A 23,474-nucleotide genomic window follows, 5' to 3' on the forward strand; every position below is an offset into this window, starting at 1 on the left:
AGTACAGCAGGTAACTGGATGAAATTCTATACAAGAGGACAGACTAGATGATCTTATTGACACTTCTGACCTTAACATCTATGAAAATATGCTCATTTATAACAATTTAAATCCAGCCTTTCACTACACTCCTGGGATAGGGCTATGGAGGGCTCTTTTTGGAAATGGGGGGTAGGGCTTGTTTGTTAGGAAGATATGTGGTGGGAGCATGCAAGAGGACTTGTACACTCATCCAGGGCCAGCTCCAGGCACCAGCTTATCAAGCAGATGCTTGGGGCGGCAACTCGGGAGTAGGGCGGCACTTTCAGGGATTCGGCGGCAATTCGGCGGAGGGTCCCTCACTCCCGCTCGGAGCGAAGGACCTCCCGCTGAATTGCCGCAGATCGCGATTGCAATCGTGGCTTTTTTTTGGCTGCTTGGGGCGGTAAAACCCCTGGAGCCGGACCTGCACTCATCCCAGTGTTCTAGGATTAAGGGAAATTGTCTAAATCTTTAAAACATATTCTGACATTTAATTAAACTAAACTTTTGAATTGACAGTGGATTCCTTTTCTTATCCAATAATTATTAAAGATCATAAAGATATACTTGCAATGTATGGGTGCTGAAGTAATTTGGCTGTTTTACAATGCACCCGAGGCACACATATATATCTTTACAATCACACACCCTGTGCTGTGTGAGCACCTGGCTGTGCTTGGTCACAGAGGAAGGGGATAGGAAAGTGCTTTCTGAGCTATTTGAACGGGCAGAGGTGAGGGACTATTTTGTGCAAAACAACAAAAATATTTTTTTTTGTTCCTAAACAAAACTGAATTCCAGAGACACACATGACAGCTGCAATAAATGTTACCTCTGGTGAGAGGATAACACTTTAACCAAAATGGTTGCTTAAATAATTCAATTTCTTTAGTTTGATTCAGATGTATGACTGAGTGCAGAAAAGTGATATTTTTGTTTCATTGGAAAAGTTTCTAGTATAAAACAAAGAAAGCCAGATAGTAACTCACTGTAGATGGAGAAAAAAATAATGAAAATCTTTTCATCCTTATCAATAAAACTACTGCCTAAATAATATGCTGAGTTACACTTACTCACAAGTTTTATTTTATTCAGTACTGTGTCATACAGAGTAGGTGGGAGTGCTCTCTTTTGTTTTAAGAAAATATCCTTCTGTCATTTTAACTTCAAAAGCAGAAAGAAACATGTGCTATAAAAAAACTGCTTTGACTGCCACATATATATATTACCTAAAGAGAGACTTAAAAAAAACTCTGGTCTACACTACGCATTTAAACCGAATTTAGCAGCATTAAGCCGATTTAACCCTGCACTCGTCCACACAATGAGGCCCTTTATATCGATATAAAGGGCTCTTTAAACCGGTTTCTGTACTCCTCCCTGACGAGAGGAGTAGCGCTGAAATCGGTATTGTCATGTCGGATTAGGGTTAGTGTGGCCGCAAATCAATGGTATTGGCCTCCGGGTGGTATCCCACACCATTGTGACCGCTCTGGAAAGCAATCTGAATTCGGATGCACTGGCCAAGTAGACAGGAAAAGCCCCGCAAACTTTTGAATTTCATTTCCTGTTTGCCCAGCGTGGAGCTCTGATCAGCACAGGTGGCGATGCAGTCCCAAATCCAAAAAGAGCTCCAGCATGGACCGTACGGGAGATACTGGATCTGATCGCTGTATGGGGAGACAAATCTGTTGTATCAGAGCACTGTTACAGAAGACGAAATGACAAAGCATTTGAAAAAATCTCCAGGCTATGATAGACAGAGGCCACAGCAGGGACTCAGCACAGTGCTGCGTGAGAAGCGTAACGGAAAGCCAAAGAATCAAATGGACGTTCATGGAGGGAGGGAGGGGGTACTGAGGACTCCAGCTATCCCACAGTCCCCGGAGTCTCCGAAAAGCATTTGCATTCTTGGCTGGGCTCCAAATGCCTGAAGGGTCAAAAACATTTTCCCGGGTGTTTCAGGGTGTATGTCGTCAATTTACACCCTTCCCCCCCCCAAAAGAAATGGGGAAAAAATCGTCTCTCGCCTTTTTTCAATGTCACCCTATGTCTACCGCATGCTGCTCGTAGACAGGGTGCTGCAGTGCTAAACAGCAGCATCCTCTCCCCTCCCCTCCCCGGTGGCAGACGGTACGGTACAAAAGGACTGGTATCTGTCCTCGTCATCATCCTGTGTGTGCTCCTGGCTGGCCTCAGTGAGGTCTGCCGGGGGCGCCTGGGTAAAAATAGGAATGACTCCTGGTCATTCCCAGCAGATGGTGCAAAACAGTTGGTAACCGTCCTCATCATAGCAGCTGGGGGCTGAGCTCCATCAGACCCCCGCCCGTCATGTCTAAAGAAAAGATTCTGTACTGCCTGGACTATCATAGCAGTGGAAGGCTAGTCTCCTCTCCCCACCCCACCCTTTAATGTCCTGCCTGGTCTATCATAGCAGCTGGAGGCTTCCTCCCCCTCATTTTATCTCACTAAAAAGTCTGTGTTCTTATTCCTGCATTCTTTATTACTTCATCACACAAATGGGGGGACACTGCCACGGTAGCCCAGGAGGGTTGGGGGAGGAGGGAAGCAACGGGTGGGGTTGTTGCAGGGGCACCCCCTAGAATGGCATGCAGCTCATAATTTCTGCGGGATCTCTGGGGCTCTGACACGGAGCGGCTGTGCTCTCTGGTTCTCTAGTACACTTGCCCCATATTCTAGGCTGGACTGACTCTATTTTTAGACAAAACATAGGAAGGGAATGACCCAGGGAGTCATTCCCATTTTTGCCTATGCGCCCCCGGCCGACCTCAGCGAGGCCAGCCAGGAGCACCCATGATAGCAGCAGACGGTACAGAACAACTGATAACCGTCATCTCATCACCAATTTACAATGGCAGACGGTGCAATATGACTGGTAACCATCTCTGCTATCTTGCAAAGGCAAATGAATGCTGCTGTGTAGCAGTGCCGTACCACGTCTGTCAGCAGCATCCAGTACACATATGGTGACAGTGACAAAAGGCAAAACGGGCTCCATGATTGCCATGCTATGGCGTCTGCCAGGGCAATCCAGGGAAAAAGGGCGCGAAATGATTGTCTGCCATTGCTTTCCTGGAGGAAGGATTGAGTGACAACATTTACCCAGAAACACCCGCGACACTGTTTTTGCATTGGGATCTCAACCCAGAATTCCAATGGGCAGGGGAGACTGTGGGAACTATGGGATAGCTACGGGATAGCTACCCACAGTGCAATGCTCCGGAAATCGACGCTAGCCTCGGTACATGGACGCACACCGCCGAATTAATGTGCTTAGTGTGGCCGTGTGCACTCGACTTTATACAATCTGTTTTACAAAACCGGTTTATGTAAAATCGGAATAATCCTGTAGTGTAGACATACCCTAAGGTCTGCAAAGAGCAACTTCCAGTTGAGAGAAGCTTAACACAAGGGCAGACTCACTATTGGCTCAGCTGATAGAACTGCTGTCTGCGGAACATAAAATTTCTAGTTCCAGTCCATGCCATAGTGATGCGTAGGATGCATGCACAGCCAATCTGGATTCAGGGAAAGGTGTGATGGTCCCCAAGAATGGAAGTCACAGCAGTGGGTAAGAGTAGGGTGACCAGATAGCAAGTGTAAAAAATCGGGATGGGGGTGGGGGGATAATAGGTACCTATATAAGAAAAGCCCCCAAAATTGGGACTGTCCCTATAAAATCAGGACATCTGGTCACCCTAGGTAAGAGGCAGCTTACTTATTCTTCTCTAGTAAGTGGGGAAGCATTGATTAAGGTGCAAAGGCCATTCTACCATTTAGGGGGGTAAAGCACTTTAAAAAATACTAAGAAAACATATGCTGGAGGAGTAAGGAGGTTTACTATTTATTCTTCACTTTAAAAGAAATGCTATCACATTCCAAATTAAAATATCACACACTTTTTTTAAAAAAAGTCCTTTACTCATCTGAATAATCCCCAAACTCAGAACATACTCCTTACCTTCCCCACTACCTCATTTCTGGTTTTGCAATCTGTACCAATCTACTGTTTATATATATATATATATATAAAGATTTTTTTTAAAGTATTTTGAGGATAGCCAAGTGAGATGACATACATCATTTCTGCGGAGTTCCTGCAATGGTACTGAATTCCTCAAAATTGAAATCAGCTCTGCAAATGTAAAAGACATAAACAGTCAGCGCTGATGACTAAAAAAGGCGAATGAGGTAACGGTAATGCTGGTGAAGCTGTTTGTCTCCAATGTGCCATAAATAGTGAAGTGAAATTAATTTTTTTCAGTCAACATTAGCTATGCACATGCACACACACAAAAACACACCAAGAATGTGTGATGAGAAGCAGACAGGATCAGAAGTTCAGGCAGGGGCTCTTGTAGAGAATTGCTGGGATGTTTTATTTTGTTGTTGTTCCTGTAGCGCAGATTTCTTTAATTTCCTGCAAAATCCCTCAATGCAGGACAGCACTTTTCAATGAACTGTCTCTGCCATATATCTAGTCCTACTGAATCTTCCCTGCTTTCCCAACACTAAAAGGTTGAAAAGAAGACGGCATAGTTAACAACAGTCTGAGGTTTCTGGCAAGTTGATTCAATACAAGGAAATCCCATCACAGTTTTCTCCTTTATAATCAACCTGCCTTGTTTTTGTGGGCAAAATAAATACACCACTACCTCAATATAATGCCACCCGATATAACACAAATTTGGATATAACGCGGTAAAGCAGTGCTACCGGAGGGGAGGACGGGGGGGGCTGCGCACTCCAGTGGATCAAAGCAAGTTCAATATAACACGGTTTCACCTATAACACAGTAAGGTTTTTTGGCTTCCAAGGACAGCGTTATATCGAGGTAGAGGTATATATCAAAAAAGCGCTTGACACTTCAATTACACCTTCCTTCTGAAGACAGTAAAGTATTTTTCAAATATTAATAAATTAAGACTCAAAACAACACTCCTGTTAAGTATGTAATTGTTATTTTGACCCAAAGTCGTCTGTGGCACAAAAAAGAAGACAATCCAGATTTCCTGACACCTCATCCTGTCCCTTAACCAGATGTCCATTATTTTTCTGTAACTGTGATATAAAAACTTGCTATCATGGAACCACCTATGATGTAACCAGTCCTAGACTATGACACCCAAGAATGAATCGGACAGTAAGAACCGGCTGATTATGAACAAAAATATTCTTCTCTTCTTTTCACACAATATATTTGTAATCCACAATGACAAGAGAAGTAATACAGGAAAAAGGGACAGTTCTACACAATGGGTTGGCTAATCAGTGTAGATGCTCTGAACATAGCCCCAGATTCAAGTGGGAGGAGCTTTTGTCCTGTTTCATGGAAAAGATGAGCCATATGTAATGTGACTTACTTAGCCCACAGAGGCTGAGTCTGCACCAAAAAGGAATACTGCACTGAGTCTGGATCAATCCTTCAAACACATATAAATAATCTCAAGACACTAAAGGAAGCCTGTACCAGAATGCAAAATATAGGACTGTTCCCCTTCACTCTAAGTCCAGGCCACGCAAAACTAAGTTGCCACTGTTCAAAGTTTCACACATATATCATTACATCAGCAAACGGCATGTTTCAAGGCACCGCTCCCCATAGACTCTCACTTATCACATCCATGATATCTGCAAACATAATGGGGCTCAATGTTGAACCCACTGCAGGCCAGCATTTACTGGAAATTCTCTACTGTAGCCCCATTTAGTTTGACGACAGTAATCCCTCCATCATACATATCCTGGATAAGATAGACATATCCTTCTCCGTTGCAAACTCCACCAAACTAATTCTCTTGGTACACAATTGCACACCTTCTCCAGATCCACAAAGACCACATCCAACTGCCATCTCTTTTCTGTGAATGTCTCCATGAGAATTTGTAGCACAAATATGGTATCAATTGTGATACTTTCTGGCATGAATCCATACTGACCTTTCCAAATTTCAACCATGCCACTTAGGCCCTATGACGAGGATGTTCAAGGCAAATAAAGACCACCTTAAAATAAATCTTGTTGGGAAAGTAGGGCTCATCAGCCTTGGCAGGCAGCTCATCTAGGAGACCGAAAACTCCAATTTCAAACCAATGGTGTCAGGGTTGGACAGCTGACCTGTCAAGCTTATCCAACAGATATTCTCATGAGTTTTTCTACCTTAAAAGGTTAATAAAGTGGATTGTATATATTTGACAGATTTAGTTTTTTGTTGTTGTTGTTGAACTATTTAAAAAAATTTAGTGATAAAAGGCAAGATTTTAAAGGCCAAACTGTATCTTGGATAATGCAGATGTTGGGGAAGTTGTTATTTGGGCTTTCAAAGTCATATATGAAATATACCATAATTGGACAGATTTGGACAATAGTTCATGCTAAAAAAAAATAGGGGTTGGTGTATATTATACCCTATGTAGCCATTGAAAATACATTGCTCAGTGGCCCACACAAAGCAAAAGAAAATGCTGCTTTAGTGGAAAATGAATTTATGTTCTTCACCAGAAAAGTTTAGGGTTAAATAAAATTCCAAGGCTTCCTCAACTTTGTTCACTCGTTTAATTTGGCTGCCCCAATACCATCCAGTGAGATCTGGGTTTTCTCCTATAGCTAACCTCTCTCTTCCATTATTTTTCTGTCCTCAAAGGGTCTGTAGTACTCTCCATTCATTTTCTTAAACATATTTAACTCCTCTTCCAGATCTCTCTGTATCCATCCATCTCACTAGATTCTTATATGGCATCTACGACTGTGGTATCTGAGTGCTGAATGAAGATGTTAATTAAGACCACGTAAAAACAATCAACCTGCAAAGAACCACACACATTTTTATTCATCTTTTTTAAAATTCTCTTACAGCTTTCTGCAAAACCATCTCGCCAGTCAGAACAAATAAGCTTCCTTCTTCTATATCTAAGAACTATATTGAAATCTATACAAGAAGATCTTAACAATACTTTTACTAATAGCAGTAGCATGTATGTACATAGACGTCCTTAAATAAAGAGTAATATTACCACCCTTCTAGAAAAGACGGTTACTCACCTTTGTAACTGTTGTTCTTCGAGATGTGTTGCTCATATCCATTCCAATTATGTGTGCGCGCGCCACGTGAACGTTCGTCAGAAGATTTTTACCCTAGCAACACTCGGTGGGCCGGCTGCGCGCCCCCTGGAATGGAGCCGCTATGGCGCCGGATATATACCCCTGCCGACCCGACCGACCCTCAGTTCCTTCTTGCCGGCTACTCCGACAGTGGGGAAGGAGGGCGGGTTTGGAATGGATATGAGCAACACATCTCGAAGAACAACAGTTACAAAGGTGAGTAACCGTCTTTTCTTCTTCGAGTGCTTGCTCATATCGATTCCAATTAGGTGATTCCCAAGCCTTACCTAGGCGGTGGGGTCGGAGCGAGAATGTAGGACCGCTGAGCCAAAGGCGGCATCGTCTCTAGACTGTTGGACCAATGCGTAGTGTAACGCAAAGGTGTGGATGGAAGACCAGGTAGCCGCACGACAAATTTCCTGGATGGGTACATGGGCCAGGAAGGCGGCAGATGAGGCTTGAGCCCGAGTAGAATGGGCAGTGAGATGTCCAGCCGGAACATGCGCCAAGTCATAGCATGCCCGGATACAGGATGTCACCCAAGAAGAAATTCGTTGGGAGGAGACTGGCATGCCTTTCATCCAGTCTGCAACCGCTACAAAGAGCTGAGGCGAACGTCGGAAGGGTTTGGTTCTCTCAATATAAAAGGCGAGAGCCCTACGGACATCCAAAGTATGCAGTTGTTGTTCCCGACTCAATGAGTGCGGCTTCGGGAAAAAAACTGGGAGGAAGACGTCTTGATTAACGTGGAAGGCAAAGACCACCTTAGGGAGGAATGCCAGGTGCGGTCGGAGCTGTACCTTGTCCTTATGGAATACCGTATACGGGGGACCCGCGGTCAAAGCGTGGAGTTCCGAGTCTCGCCTAGCCGAGGTGATAGAGATGAGGAAGGCTGTCTTCCAGGAAAGGTACAACAGCGAACATGTGGCTAAAGGCTCAAAGGGGGGACCCATGAGCTTAGCTAACACCAGGTTTAAATCCCAGGTAGGGGTTGGGCGTCTGACATGAGGGTACAGCTGCTCCAAGCCTCTAAGGAACCTGGAAACTATGGGGTGCGAAAAGACTGAAGTGCCAGACTCGCCCGGGTGGAAGGCGGAAATAGCTGCAAGATGTACTCTTATAGACGAGATCGCCAGGCCCTGCTCCTTGAGGGACCATAAGTAGTCCAAGATAGTGGGGATAGATACATGACCAGGGAGAAATCCACACTGAGCGCACCAATGGGAGAAGCGCGTCCACTTGGCGAGATATGTCGTTCGCGTGGAAGGTTTTCTGCTTCCCAATAGCACTTGCTGTACTGTGGTGGAACAACGCAACTCAGATTGGCTTAACCAGAGATCAGCCACGCTGTCAGATGAAGGGACTGCAGGTCCGGGTGGTGAAGCCTGCCGAAGTCCTGAGATATGAGGTCCGGGCAGAGTGGCAAGGGGATCGGATCTGCCACGGAGAGGTCAAGCAACAGGGTGTACTAATGCTGTCTCGGCCACGCTGGAGCGATCAGGATTAGGTGGGCTCTGTCCCTGCAGAGCTTGAGGAGGACTCTGTGGACGAGTGGAAACGGAGGGAAGGCATAAAATAGGTGCCCGTTCCAGGGAATTAGGAATGCATCCGAGAGGGAGCCCGGAGAGCGACCTCGCAGGGAGCAGAACACCTGGCATTTCCTGTTCTCTCGGGAAGCAAAGAGGTCTACGTGGGGAAACCCCCACTTCCAGAAGACAGAATGGAGAACGTCCGGACGGATGGACCACTCATGAGACAGGAAGGATCTGCTCAGTTGATCTGCCAGAGTGTTCCAGACTCCTGGGAGAAAGGATGCTACCAGGTCTATTGAGTGGGCTATGCAAAAGTCCCATAGTTGAATCGCCTCCTGACAAAGGGGGGAGGATCATGTCCCGCCCTGCTTGTTTATATAATACATGGCTGTTGTGTTGTCTGTGAAGACTGAGACACAACGACCTTGCAGATGGCTCTGGAACGCTTGACACGCCAGGCGTACTGCTCTCAGTTCTCAGACATTTATGTGTAATGCCAACTCCTGGGACGACCAAAGGCCTTGAGTGTGAAGGTGCCCTAGGTGAGCCCCCCAAGCCGAGAGATGACGCGTGCGTTGTCAGGGACGCGGAGGGCTGTGGTGGATGGAACGGCAGGCCTGCACACACCAGAGACGGCATCCGCCACCAGTCGAGGGAGCCTAAGATGCTCGGTGGGATGGTGAGTACCATGTCTATGGCGTCCCTGCCTGGGCGGTAGGTTAAGGCAAGCCAAGTTTGAAGGGGACGCATGCGCAGTCTGGCGTGCTTTGTCACGAATGTGCATGCTGCCAAATGGTCGAGGAGGCCGAGGCAAGTGCGGGCCGAGGTTGTCAGGAAGTTTTGAAGTGTTTGTATAAGCGATACGATTGCCTGAAAACGAGGTAAAGGCAAACTCGCCATTGCAAGAGTGGAGTCTAGAGTGGCCCCGATGAACTCTATTCTTTGCGTAGGCACTAGAGTAGATTTCTCCAGATTGATCATCAGGCCTAGACGCATGAATAGGTCCTTGATGATGTGCACATGCCTGGTGACTTGTGCCTCGGAGGTCCCTCGAATAAGCCAGTCATCGAGGTATGGAAAGACATGTATTCGACGACAACGGAGGGAGGCTGCGACCACCGCCATGCACTTTGTGAAAACCCGAGGGGCCGTGGAGAGGCCAAAGGGAAGGACTGTGAACTGAAAGTGTTGGCGGTTCACCACAAACCGCAGATATCGTCTGTGTGGACGGTAAACTGCAATGTGGAAATACGCGTCCTTCATATCGAGAGCGGCGTACCAATCTCCGGGATCCAGGGAAGGGATGATTGTCCCCAGGGATACCATGCAGAACTTGAACTTCTTCATGAACTTCTTCAGTTGTTGCAGGTCTAGGATAGGCCGAAGGCCACCTTTTGCCTTGGGGATTAGGAAATATCGGGAATAAAACCCCTTGCCCCTTGATTGCTCCGGTACCTCCGGTACCTCCTCCTCTATAGCTCCAATCGCAAGGAGCCTGCGGACCTCTTGTAGGAGGAGTTGCTCGTGAGAGGGGTCCCTGAAGAGGGACGAGGAGGGGGGTTGGGAGGGAGGGGGTGAAATAAACTGCAGGCGGTATCCACACTCCACCGTGCGAAGGACCCAACGATCCGAGGTTAGTTGGGACCATGCAGGGAGGAATGGGGAAAGGCGGTTGTAGGACTGAAAAGGATTCAGGGAGACAATTGGTACACTGCTCTTGGGCGCACACTCAAAAGTTTGATTTGGGTCCGGTAGGTGGCTTGGTGGGACCGGTATTGTTACCCCCTTGAGGTCCAGACTGTCATCTGCGGTTGGTACGACCTCATCGTCTGGCAAAGTCCTGTCTTGGCCTAGGCGGGGGGTAGGAGCACTGAGGTTGGGAGTGGAAGGACCTTCTTTGAGTCTGTGGCGTATGCATTCCGAGCAAACGCATGATTACACGATTGTCTTTCAGACTCTGTAGCCTGGGGTCTGTCTTTTGTGAGAATAGGCTCTGGCCATCAAATGGTAAGTCTTGAATAGTGTCCTGCAGTTCGGGTGGCAAGCCTGACACCTGAAGCCACGAGACACGTTGCATGGCGATTCCAGAGGCGACTGTTCCAGCTGCCGAATCGGCGGCGTCTAGCAAGGCCTGTAGAGAGGTCCGCGCTACTTTCTTGCCTTCCTCCAACAATGCTGTAAATTCCTGGCAGGAGACCTGTGGGAGCAGCTCTGTAAACTTCCCTACTGCCTCCCCGGTATTGTAATTTTACCTACTAAGCAGGGCTTGTTGGTTCGCTACCCTGAGTTGGAGGCCTCCCGCGGAATAGATTTTCCGTCCCAACAAATCCATTCGTCTGGCCTCCTTTGATTTTGGGGCGGGGGCTTGTTGGCCGTGGCGTTCCCATTCATTAACGGACTGTACAACCAATGAATAGGGAGGGGGGTGCACATATAAGTACTCATGCCCCTTGGAGGGCACCATGTACTTCCGTTCGACCCCTCTGGCTGTCGGTGGGATAGATGCCGGGGATTGCCAGATGGTATCTGCCCTAGCTTGGATCGAACGAATGAAGGGTAGGGCTACTCAGGTTGGTGCCTCTGCCGATAATATATCTATCACCGGGTCCTCAACCTCTGGAACCTCCTCTACTGGCAAGATGATATTTTGGGCGACACCCACAGGAGGTCCTGGTGTGACCTGAGGTCAATGGGAGGTGGCCTGATGATGATGTCCCTGCTACCGCCTCATCCGGGGAAGAGGAGGAAGAAAGTCCCGGGACGAGTGGGTCCTGAAGAGACTCCTGATCCTGGTGGACATCCGGAGCCGGGGGAGCCTGGGGGTCCGGTGCAGGGGCAGGAGCTTCCTCCGTACCAGCAGGGGGAGGTCTGCTGACCGTGGCTTCTGGCACGCGGTGTCCCGAAGTAACAGAGCGTGATGTCACAGTGGGTTCACCTTGGGCTTGGTGATATGCCCAAGGCGTCCAAAAGGGCTACTGTTGCGGTCCTTGGTCCGGGCCGTGGGCTCCTTGGGTGGCCCTGCTGTGAGTATCCAAATCTCCATAGGAGGCACTGTCCACATGGGATGAAACGGATGCATGCCGTGGAGGAGCTGAGACTGTTTGGGGAGGGCCTCTGCATCTAGTCGATCCATCTCCTCATGGCACCAGAGAACGGTACCGGGAGTCGTACTGGTACCGGGAAGGAGATCGGGATCTGCTACCGGTGTGGTGCCAGGAGGTCGACCGGAGTCTCGAATCCCTATGCCTTGATCGGCTGCGAGACGTACGGTGCTGTGATCGGTGCCGGGACCTGGATCGGTGCCGATAGTATCGGGTCAGCGATCGGGATCTCGACCGGTGCCATGAGTACGACCGGTACCTAGATGGAGAGCGGTACCAGGACTGCGAGCGGCGCCGAGACTGGGATCGATGACGGGACTGAGAACATCTGCGGGATCTGGATCGTGACCGACGACGTTCGGTGGTGCCGGGCGAGGGTGGTCTCAGCAGGGCAGGCTTGCCTATTGAGTGAACACCCCGCACTGGCGGTGCCGGGGGTTGAGGCAGCCCGGGGTCCATCAAGGCAATCAACTCCCTTGCCGTAGAGAACGTCTCCGGTGTTGAGGGCACGATAAGCTCAACCACGGCGTGCGCCGGGGAGCTGGTAGGCACCGGACTCGACGGCTCGTGTGAGACCGGAATCAACGGTGCAGCAGGTGTCGGTGCCGCAGCAGTTGACGGCGCCGGGCGGTCCGACTTAGATGAGAGCTCAGACTGTGGCGCAGGCACGGGGGCTGCAGGAGTCTTATGCTTCTTGACCCTTGGGGAGATTGAGCGGTGCCGGGCAGGAGCCTGGGCTGGTGATGGCTGGTGTCGAGGAGCCTTCACGGTGCCAGTGCGCTCCGGTGCAGAAGAGGCACTCGCCCCCGGTGCCGTGGTCAGTGCCGAAGATGGAGGAGTGAGAGCTGCCTCCATCAGGAGCTGCTTGAGTCGAATGTCCCGCTCCTTTTTCGTCCGGGGCTTGAATGCTTTACAGATACGGCACTTGTCTGCGAGGTGGGATTTGCCCAAGCACTTGAGACAGGAGTCGTGAGGGTCTCCTGTGGGCATCGGCCTATGACAGGTCGAGCACGGTTTAAAGCCCGGTGAACCGGGCATTGGCCCCAGTACCAGGTGAGGGTAAGGGGCTAAGCCCCGATCCCTCTTAACTATATATACTAACTACTACTAAAACGAATAAAACTAACTAGAAATATAAAATATTGAACTATATACACAATAACTATGAGAAACGAGCGAATAGCTAGGGAGGTGGAGGTCAGCTAAGCCGCGCTCCACTGTTCCAACGACCGACACGGGTGGTAAGAAGGAACTGAGAGTCGGTCGGGTCGGCAGGGGTATATATCCGGTGCCAGAGCGGCGCCACTCCAGGGGGCGCCCAGCCGACCCACCGAGTGTTGCTAGGGTAAAAATCTTCCGACGAACGTGCACGCGGCGCGCGCACACCTAATTGGAATCGATATGAGCAAGCACTCGAAGAAGTAGTAGAAAATACCAAACTATTAAGTTATATCTTGACTAAAAACAACACAAGTGAATACAAATATATTTCTAACAATTTACCTCCTCCACCACGAAAACTCATCAACACCTGATGTGTTGTTCTAAGTATTAAATTCCTTAAGAGCATGGGAAAACATGCAGAACTAATGCCTGCCATCTCTCATTGGCATACAGTATATCTCAACTGGGGACTACAACAAGAAAGAAGCATTCAGAATCCTGCCTTTAAATGGAAGAAAAACCAAATGTAGTAGCCCTATAAGCAATATTCAAAAGATAATTAAAATCAAGAGATGGGCCTACATCATAAAATTCAAAGGTGAAATCCTAGCTTCACTGAAGTAAATGGCAAAATTCCTATGAACTTAAGGGAGCCAAGATTTCACCCCAAATGAAGACCCAGATCTGTATTTGAACTTACCCACAGCCTGGGGTGGGGGTTGGATAAGGGTGTTGGTTCAACCCAATATAATAGAAAGACAGAGGCCCGCCACAAAATTCAATGATAAAAATCGTCCAGCATGAGTACTCACTCATTCATAATAAGTGTATTGCTGCATTCAGAACTTTGCTTAGCAACACAAAAGGCTAACAAGAACTTCAGGTGTGATGTCTGCTTCACCTATTTCATCTATTAAAATTTGTCTAGATGTGGACTAGAGATAAGAGTCACTCCAGTTTGGCCTAGGGTCCATAGCCTCCCCCAATACTATTATGGATATATGTGTTTGCAATATAAGACTCATTGTCCAGCATCTATAGTGAAATCTGTCTTAAGCAACTTCAAGTAGAAACCAGTCATAGAGTGGAGGTGGTCTCTATCTAACAGTTGAATATAATTGCACTGGAAACTACTTAGAAATACTTTTAAATGGATGTTGACGATGGGATTGCCTACTGGAGGTTGCTTTGGTGCAGTTTTCACTCCAAGCCAAAGATGTATCTCTGACCTGGGTAATTGGAGGATGCTCCTAAGGTCTACCATCAACAGTAATCAAGCTCTTAATGTCATTTCCAAGTTACGGGCAGAGCCATACAGTGACATTATGTTTACCCTCCTTCCCCTGCTCCATGCCAAGATAGGAAGTAATTCTGCTTTTCCTGTTCAACTGTCCAATGATCGTTTCAGCCATCTGCTTTAATACAAAAAGTCCTTCATAGAAGCCCATCTAAATAGCAAACCATTAGAGAATAAGATGATTTATTTTAGTTTCACTGCACTGTCACAAGTTTTGAGTTTTAATAAAGTAAAAAAAAAAAACCATAAGGATTCGGTAAGTGCTGTAGCTTACCTATGTGAAAACTCTCTTTCCTGCCAGTGCTTTCTATCTCTGCTGACAGACATTAGAACATTCCTTTCATCTCCTTTCTCTTCTTGCAGTTTAACTTTGCCCCTGAAGGAGTATTTTCTTTCTCAAAGATAGATTATGTATTGCATGCAACATGAAAATTTACACACTTTTCCTGTTGCCATCTGCAAGGCTTTTCTACCTGTGTTTTTTTTTAGTTGAAACCAAAAACCTTGCTTGCCTTTTCATTTTAGATAGACAAAAGGGATTTAACTTTTCTCTTGAAGAGTAAAATATTAAGAGGTACATTTTCATAAATGCTCATTTGAATTGTGGAAACATATTAGAGTATTTTCTCCCAAACTTCTCAACCCGGTGAGGCCCAAATGTGGGACACAATGTGTGACAAAGACCAAAAATGAAGCAGACAAAAAAATGATTCATGCAGGAATATATTGAATCATATGGGGTTCATTCCTCTCAAAAAACTCTTTTCTGTAACCCTGTGTGACTCCAGGATATGCAACTTAAGAAAAACTTTATGGGCCAAATTCTTCCTACAGCTATGTGTGTGCAACTGAGCTGAAATTGATGGGAACTGGGTGCATGTATCAGGGGCTAGTATTTGGCACTGAACGTTTTTACATAAAGAGAGGACATTATAAAAATAAAGCTGAAAGATGCTCCGCATGGAGGGGGGGAAGGGAAATTTGTGAGAAAGGGAGGTGTAGGGAAGCAGTAAGATTTGAGTGTTCAGCATTGACCTAACTGCTCCTATTGAAATCGGTAAGAGTTTACCATTTACTTCAGTGGAAAACAACTTAGGCCAACTATGATAGCTTGTCCAGTCTCAATTAGAAAAAACATAAAGGGCCTGTTCACATCTCCTATAGTCCTCAGAAACTCCTTGGTAAAGAAGTAAGAACAGCTAACCAGACATTTTCATTGCAGAGCCTGCTGTCAAGCAAAAGACCATGCTTCAGGATGAGTGGCTCCCATTTTGTTTTGCTTTTACAATAAAAAGGCCTAAAAGCGGAGTTTACGCAACACTCAGAGTAAACCTAAATCAAAACCATATTCATATAGATGCTTTAACAGTAATATTTCTAACAGTGGGGGGTTGCAAACACTATCAAATTCATGCTCATATTTTAGGAGAAGCAAACTAAAAAATTCATGAACTGGTCCAATACATACCAATTGCCCTGCTACTAGAACAAACATGAGCATAGGTGTCAACTGTCAGTCAAACATCCATTCACAAGACGGAAATGCCAGAACACATCGCTTCATTTTTTTAAAAGTTCTATCTAGAAAGAAAAATTAAATATTCCAACCTGGAACAGCTATCTTCCCTACTGTTGGATGATCCATTTCCATGATAAGTCCATTGTGCAGCACCTAAAAAAGCACATACAAAAACCACAAATATAATTAATTAGTAGACTCAAGATGAAAATAGGCAACATCAGTACTGTCACAAAAAGACATTATAAAAAATATTAATTCACTAAAATTTTCAATTAGCTGCAGGCCAACATTGTCAAAATGAAGTACCTTAATGTTAGACACCTAAAACTTATTTATGTATCTAAATAAGTGCTTAAATACAGGGGGGTTTTTTTGTGTCTAATGTTCAGTATTTCAGTTTGAAAATCTTGACCTTATTTTTTTTCAGTCAGTTTAATTCCCAAGTTGTAATATTATTGGAAATCACTAGAAGGCTTTACTGCAGATATTCTTACTGAACGCATAGGCATTTAGATCTTGGCTCCAGGTGTGCAGGGTTAAGTCCGAGTAGAGGAGCTCCCACCATCTTTAAACCCTTCGGGCAGTGATCGGTTCTTTTCTGTGTTTGTATAGCGCCCATCACAATGGGGCCCCAGGCCTTTGGGTACTATCATAATATAATTATTTACTACTAATAATAAATAATAATAGGCAGGGAGTGGACAGAAAGTGGACAAAGCCTTGGCTCTGCCCCGCCACTCACCCCCTCAAATATGCCAGCCAGCAGGGCTAAATCTGCACAAAGAGTAGTGACCTGACCTGATGAGCCATGGATTTGATAGGTGGCTCTGCAAGGTCACAGATTCACTGGCACTCCCCTCAAACCACCCCTCCGTGCAACTGTGGATGAAACCCCCAATAAGCACATTTTTAGCCAGTATAGACACTGAATGGTTTCAGACGCCCTGGATTATTTCTTTCAGTTTTAATTTCAAATAAGGTATAGAAATGTTCCAAAAGGGACTAGTAAATAGCACCACATTTTTTAACCATTTACATTACATAAAGATATTAAAAACGTATGGGTAACATATACTCTCCTGTTTTTTTCTGTCATTATTCAATTGCTCTTGAAGTTGCTAGGGAACAAATTATGCAATGTTCTGCTATTATCCTTTAAAAGGGCTAAATGGGTAATTACACCGTGTTTGGTCCATGTGTGTGTTTTATAAGGAGTATATGCCATAGCTCTGCCAAGGGTATATCTTCAGTGGACCTGTCATCAATCACAAATGGAACTTTTGTTTTTCCTTTTTATTTTTAATCAAGAAACAAATATCTAATTAATATTAACATAAAACACTGATGGTTTTTGTCATTCCAAATCCCAGGCAGATGTGTATTTTTCCTCTGGCTACCCATTTATATTTTTTCCATTATTCTACCACTGGTATGTTAATAACATAATCAGAATTTTTAAAACCATTAATTTTGTTAATGAAAGTCTACATATAGATAAGCTCCTGCCAGCCAATTTTTAAATTTCTGATATAGTGACCAGTGTGGCAGTGGATTATCTGTTAGAGTCTTAACAGAGTTATGGTCTCTAACTTTAATAGAGAGGATGGCTAGGAAAATCTCATTGCTAAAAAAGTAGTGTCAAAAAGTCTCATTTTCTGAGGTTACTCTGTTTAGCTGGCAGTTGGAAGTATAAAGCATATTTGATGGAAGACATCAGAGAAAGAAAGGCTGTTAGCTACCCAATAATATTATTGAAAATTCAGCCTCTTTTCTTCTGTCTTAATAAGGAAGTTTTTCTTGATCCATGTTGATTTCGTTAATTCTTTTAAGTCCAAATCCAGCAAAGCAGGTAAGCACATGTTTAACTCAAAGCCAAGAGAACACTCATGTGCTTAAAGTTGAACGTGTGCTTGGCTTTGTTGGACTGAGGCCTAAATGAAACATTTAGAAAGAACATTAGCTGTCATAAAATAGCTATAAAACTCTGTAAGAATTAGTCAGGGCTAAAGGATTTTCCCAATTTCATTGTCTCTAATTTCTTTTTTGGTTTCTGCTGCTTATAACACTTGGCAAAAATTCTTATCTTTGTGGAATCATATGTCATACGCCCCTTTTTGCGCTTAAATTAAGTAATAAAAGCTTATTTCTTCTGTATCTCTATTCATCATCAATCTACCTAATTTGTTCTCATTCACACAGAAGGTTTGTTTAAGATGTAGTCATGTTTCCCCCTCATTTTCGTAGTTGATACAGTGTTGATTTTATTATTATTACTTGTGTTCTTGTCGCGCCTAGGCATCCCAGTCATGGTTGAGGGCTCTAGTGGACGAGGTGCTGTGCAAATACAGAACAAAAAGACAGTTCCTGCTCCAAAGAGTTTATAATCTAAGTATAAGAAAAGAGACAACAGATGGACAGATAGACTGACTTAGAGAGGAGTACAAGGAAACAATGAGACAATAACATCTCAATACTGAATGACAGATGATAGGGTGGGGATAGGCCTTACAAGTGAAGACAAGTAGCTTACTTTTCATGTATGATACAGAAGAAGGAACCAGGGGAGGAATGCAAAAAGAGGGGCGATATGGTCAAAGTGATGGGTTAGGAAAATGATCTTTGCAGCAGCATTCTGAATGGATATCAGTGGAGCAAGGTTGTATTTGTAAAGACCAGTGAAAAAGATGTTGCAGTAATCAACATGCAAGATGATTACAGCCTGGATGAAAGTTCTAAATGTGTGGATGGATAGGCAAGGCCATATCTTAGAGATGTTATGCAGAAAAAATCTGCAAGATTTAGACTTATCCAGGGTCCTAGAGAGGGTCAAGTGAAAGATGGGCCTGAATGAAATGCTGAACATCCATGCAGAGATTTCAGCGAGACAGGCTTAGAGTTTTCCCTCTCGGTGTGATAGTTTTCTGTAATATGCTGGAATCCTTATCGCTCTTATATTTGCTTTCCAGAGTTATTAATCCTCACACCTATTTAGTTCCATCCTCTCTCTCTTTTTTTGGAGTGATGCAATGCTTATCAATTAGCCCCAAAACAATGGAATTGGCGAAAGAGTTGATTTTTTTCTCACATCATCAGTATTATGTCAAATAAATATGTAATTTCCTGTCTCATTTGTTCTATTATTGGGGTTTCCAAAATAGAAAACAACAAGGAGAATGACTGAGTCTTCATTGTCTCTTCCCTACAAGCATCCTATCAATTTTGAGGGTGCTCCTTATGGACACATTGTCTCATGACGCAACACCACCTATTCCCATACCATCCCAGTGAATGAGCTAATGTTTACTCCATTATCCATCAGGGAAAAATAAATTCTGGAGAAGGAATTATAGGGTGGAAACAAGAGGCCTGATCCTCCACTACTTCACACCTTGCGGTGCTCATTTACACCTTTTGAAAATTAAACGACAAGTGGATGCAACTTGCTACCATTCTGACTTCGGAGAGTCTTCCCCTCACTTTGTATTCACTTTGCATAGTATAAGGCCATGGAAACCAGGCCCAGAAGATATAATTTGATGGGGTGCTGCCATCCTCAGGCATCTGCTGAGTTAATATTACAGGAGAACCTCAGAGTTATGCATACCTCGTGAATGGATGTTGTTTGTAAAGCTGAACAAAACATCATGGTTGTTCTTTCAAAAGTTTACAACTGAACATTGACTTCATACCGCTTTGAAACTTTGCTATGGAGAAGAAAAACGCTGCTTTTAACCATCTTAATTTAAATGAAACAAATACAAAAATAGTTTCCTTACTTTGTCAAATCTTTTTTTAAAAAGGACTCATACTAAAAGAAGCATTCCGGTCAATAGATTGAGGACCTTCCTATCTTTTGGAAGTCATCAGAGACTTTGCAAGCCAGCAGTCTGTAACATCACTGCTACACACCTTATCCAAGAACAAGATCTCGCTGTCACACAAACCTTCATTGTAGAAGCTGATGCCTCCAGTATAGCAATCGGGGCAGTCCTCTCCCAGCAACTTGGTCCCAAACGAGCATTACACCAGTGCGCTTATTATTAAAGCAAATTAACTCCCACAAAATTAAACTATGAAATTCTTGATAAGGAACTCCTGGTGATAAAAATCGCCTTTGCAGAATGGCAGCACTACCAGGAATGAACTCACCACCCAGTCAAGGTATTCACTGGGCATAAAAAACTGGAATTATCTACTTCGGGTGAAAGCCTTAAACCAACAGCAGCTTCGGTGGGCCCTGTTTTTCTCATGATTGCCCCCCGATGATTGGTCTTAACTTCTCCCCTGCACATAATTTGCCTACAACAATGCAGACCATATGCCTACTGGAAAAAGCCTTCCCCACCCGTCTTTTTGTTGTTGTTTTTTGTTTGTTTGTTTTTTTTGCCTACCCTGGGTACCATCCCTGATTCCATCTGTAATTACCCATGTCCTCTCCCAACCTGGCCGCCTCAGACCTGATACAGCAGATTCACTGGGCCAAGGAAGAATTGAAAGAACACCTGGGAAAGGCAAGGGCAGACTATACACGGCATGAGGACCTTCATCAACAGCAAGGCCTCACCTATTCTGTGGCTCTCCACAGAGCATCTCCACATAGACAGACCTGCTCGCAAACTGCATGTTCGATTCCTTGGCCCTTTCAAGATCCTATGACAGGTTAATTCAGTCATTTTTGAACTACAACTCTCTGAAGGTTCACCTGGTGTTTCATGTATCATTTTTGAAACCCTGCACAAAAAACACTTTCCTTCACAGGACCTAGCCAGGTCAAGGGCCATGAGGAATATATGGTTCATGAAATTCTGGACTCTACACAGAAATGTGGAAGGCTCTCGTACCTTGTTGACCGGGACAGTCCTGAGGCACACACACCTGGGAACCTGCGGAAAACATACATGTCCCCTGCATTTGTATAAACATTCCATACAAATCACCCCGAAAAGCTTGGTAAGCGCCAACCTGCCACATAGTGACCTGCTAACTGTCATCAGGATAGGAACAGAGCTCTGACAGAGGATCACAGTCCTTGAATCTGATTGGCAGAATGCTGGGTGTCCTGATCAGTTCACTGCTTCTATGTAAACCCAGCACATGAACAGAAAGTTGTCCATGCAACTGGGTTCTCCCTGCTTTGGACTGCTTCCCCTGAGATACTTGCTCTGACTGCCTGCTGCTGATCTCCTGGTAACCTGACCCTGCCTGACTCCTGGCCTCGGTTTGCCCTCTGGCCTGTCCCAGATTCTGATCTCCTGGTAATCTGATCCTGCCTGACTCCCAACTCCTGCTCTGACCACCCATGTCCTGGTCCTGACAATGTGTTAATAACAGCTCATGTAGGATACCCATGCTAGCTTTGCTTGAGCTTGAACTAAAAATAGGAGTATGGTCAGGGTAGCAGGAGCAGCAGCTCAGGCTAGCCACTCAAGTATGTACCTGGAAGATCTGGGTATGTTCAGTTCAGTGAAAGTACTTGTCACCGTTAATGTTAATATTGTAGATGCTAAATATGTTATTTCTCTTTTTAATCACATTTTAAGTCTTAACTCTTTAAACTTCAATCAGTTTAAAAAATGAGTTGGCACAGAGAGAGAGAGAGAGAGAGAGTATATAAGGAAGTTTAAGGGAAGTATAATTAATATTAAAATATTGTACTGCTACCATAATATAATGTTAAAATTGACATATATGCAAGAGAGTCATGACATTCAAAATTAAGGTTCCCATAGGAACTTTATCTCTGCTCTCTTCTGAGGTAGGAGTCTTTCACTACAAGCTTATAGTGCATATACAGTAATGCAGCGTGCCACAAGGACTTTCATAGGTCATCTCTGGGGAGCAAATAAAACATTTATGGTGCCATGGTATTGACTTTATATTTGTTGAGATACTTAGACAGACAGACCTTCACTACCCATGGCATTTCCTATTTTAAGTATAGGAAATACTGAAAATAGCACAGTCAATAAAACTACTATCATGCAGTAAATGTCTTCAAGTTAGTTTGAAGGATCCACGTTGATCCTCTTAGATCTTCAAAAGCTCTTGAGAATTGTTGAGGCCCAAAGATGGATTAAGTAATTCTTCAGGAAAAAAAAACAACCTTTGGAAATCAAATATCAAATATTGAGATTTGTAAGAAAGAAACAAATAGTCAAGGGGTTACTAAGGATTAACAAGAATTTGTCTCCCTCTCTGCCTTGGAAATGAATGGCCTGTTTCATTCAAAATGAGCAAAATACTCCAATTTGGTTACAAAAGGTAGCAAACATACCTGATTCTACAGTACCTTATACCTTTTATGATACATATACGAGTGCAAAGGCAAATGTAAAATACTATCAAATCAAAATAGTACTGTTTGCATTCACATTGCAGAGGCTTAAATGACCAAATGAGGGGCAGGTGATGGAGAACCAGGCATGCCACACTTGCACTTTTTGACACCAATAAGGAGGTATTTGACTGCCTGTTGGGTATTTGGCAAAAACTCTAAGTACCATGCACATTTCTTGTTTTGACTTTGGTCCATCTCAATTAGCATGTAATTAGGAATATGATTATCTAAGCAAATGGAGCTTCTCTTTGGTTCATAAACCAGCAAGGTCCCAAATTCATCCTAGTTGATTTTTACTTGAGACACATAGCACCCAACTTCCAACCATCAACCACAGGAGGTACAGGAATCAGACAGACTGCAAAATGTAATGCCAGAAAGAAAAGCCCAGTTGTTTTTTTTTTTAAACATTGTTCAATATGGAGTCATATGTGCCAAATATGTATGAGCTCTGATATTACTATTTTATAGTATCGTAAATTTAACAGAAGGGATTATCAGTGCCACAAAGGAAATGATGTAACAGCCCACTTCATATCTCTATAGCCACAATATAGCTGGTTGTGGGTAAATGTAATTATTACTCCTAGCTCCAAACCACAAGGAAGTGATATAATTGATTTTCCTGGATCTGCTAAATGAAGAACCATACCCATAATTACCCAGGAAACAAGTAACAACGTATGGTGTGATCTGATACATCATAATGATATTGTGTGATGCACACTAAAAACACTTCTCCCCCCCCCCAAAAAAGAAGAAGAAGAAGGCGGCTTTAACTCATTTGAAATCAAGCTTTAAATGTCTCACCTTTCCATTTCATTGATTGGCCTGCTGGGTCTTGTATTATGGTAAACAGGAACACATTATTTTTCATATCTCTATCAAGGCCCTCTTTTTATCTATGCAACAGTCCCAAACTTTTCAAATCTCTCTTTATATAGTTGTTCTTTTGTGCAACTAAACATTTTAATCACCTGTCTTTAAAAATCTCCTTTATTTCATTTTTGAAATAGTACCTATTTTTATGAGAATGCACATATTTTGTTAGCAGCTGGCTCACTTTATTAAGCTCTTTTGGAACTCATGAACGAATGCAATCTGGTCTTTTTGCTTGTGTCTTGTTACTCTTTATCAGTTTGTTCCAGCAGCTCTTATTTTGACACATCAGTTTCTGATGATACCTCATCTTCACTAACTGAAAAGGGTAGGTATAGAGTAATTTCCCTAACATCCTCTGTGACACAAACTGATGAAAAAAATAATTGTTTCTCTGCAGCATCCTTATTCTCCTTAATTGATCCATGTTAGTCCTCTTGATTCCTTTGCAGATTTCCTGTTTCTGATACACTTTTTATTTTCTTGGAGTAGGGCCTAG

The 23,474-nt window shown here is 44.2% G+C and overlaps 1 protein-coding gene across 4 annotated transcripts in view; it reads right to left on the minus strand.

The window, feature by feature from the left end:
- SUGCT (succinyl-CoA:glutarate-CoA transferase) overlaps nucleotides 1–23,474 on the minus strand; it is a 689,609-nt gene that overhangs the window by 239,427 nt on the left and 426,708 nt on the right. For all 4 annotated transcript variants that reach the window (XM_045005017.1, XM_045005019.1, XM_045005016.1 and 1 more), the window contains one exon: nucleotides 15,846–15,909. In XM_045005017.1, the coding sequence (XP_044860952.1) occupies nucleotides 15,846–15,909 (64 nt within the window). The remainder of the gene's footprint in view (nucleotides 1–15,845; nucleotides 15,910–23,474) is intronic.

Source organism: Mauremys mutica, chromosome 2, assembly GCF_020497125.1.
Source record: "Mauremys mutica isolate MM-2020 ecotype Southern chromosome 2, ASM2049712v1, whole genome shotgun sequence".
NCBI lineage: Eukaryota > Metazoa > Chordata > Testudines > Geoemydidae > Mauremys > Mauremys mutica.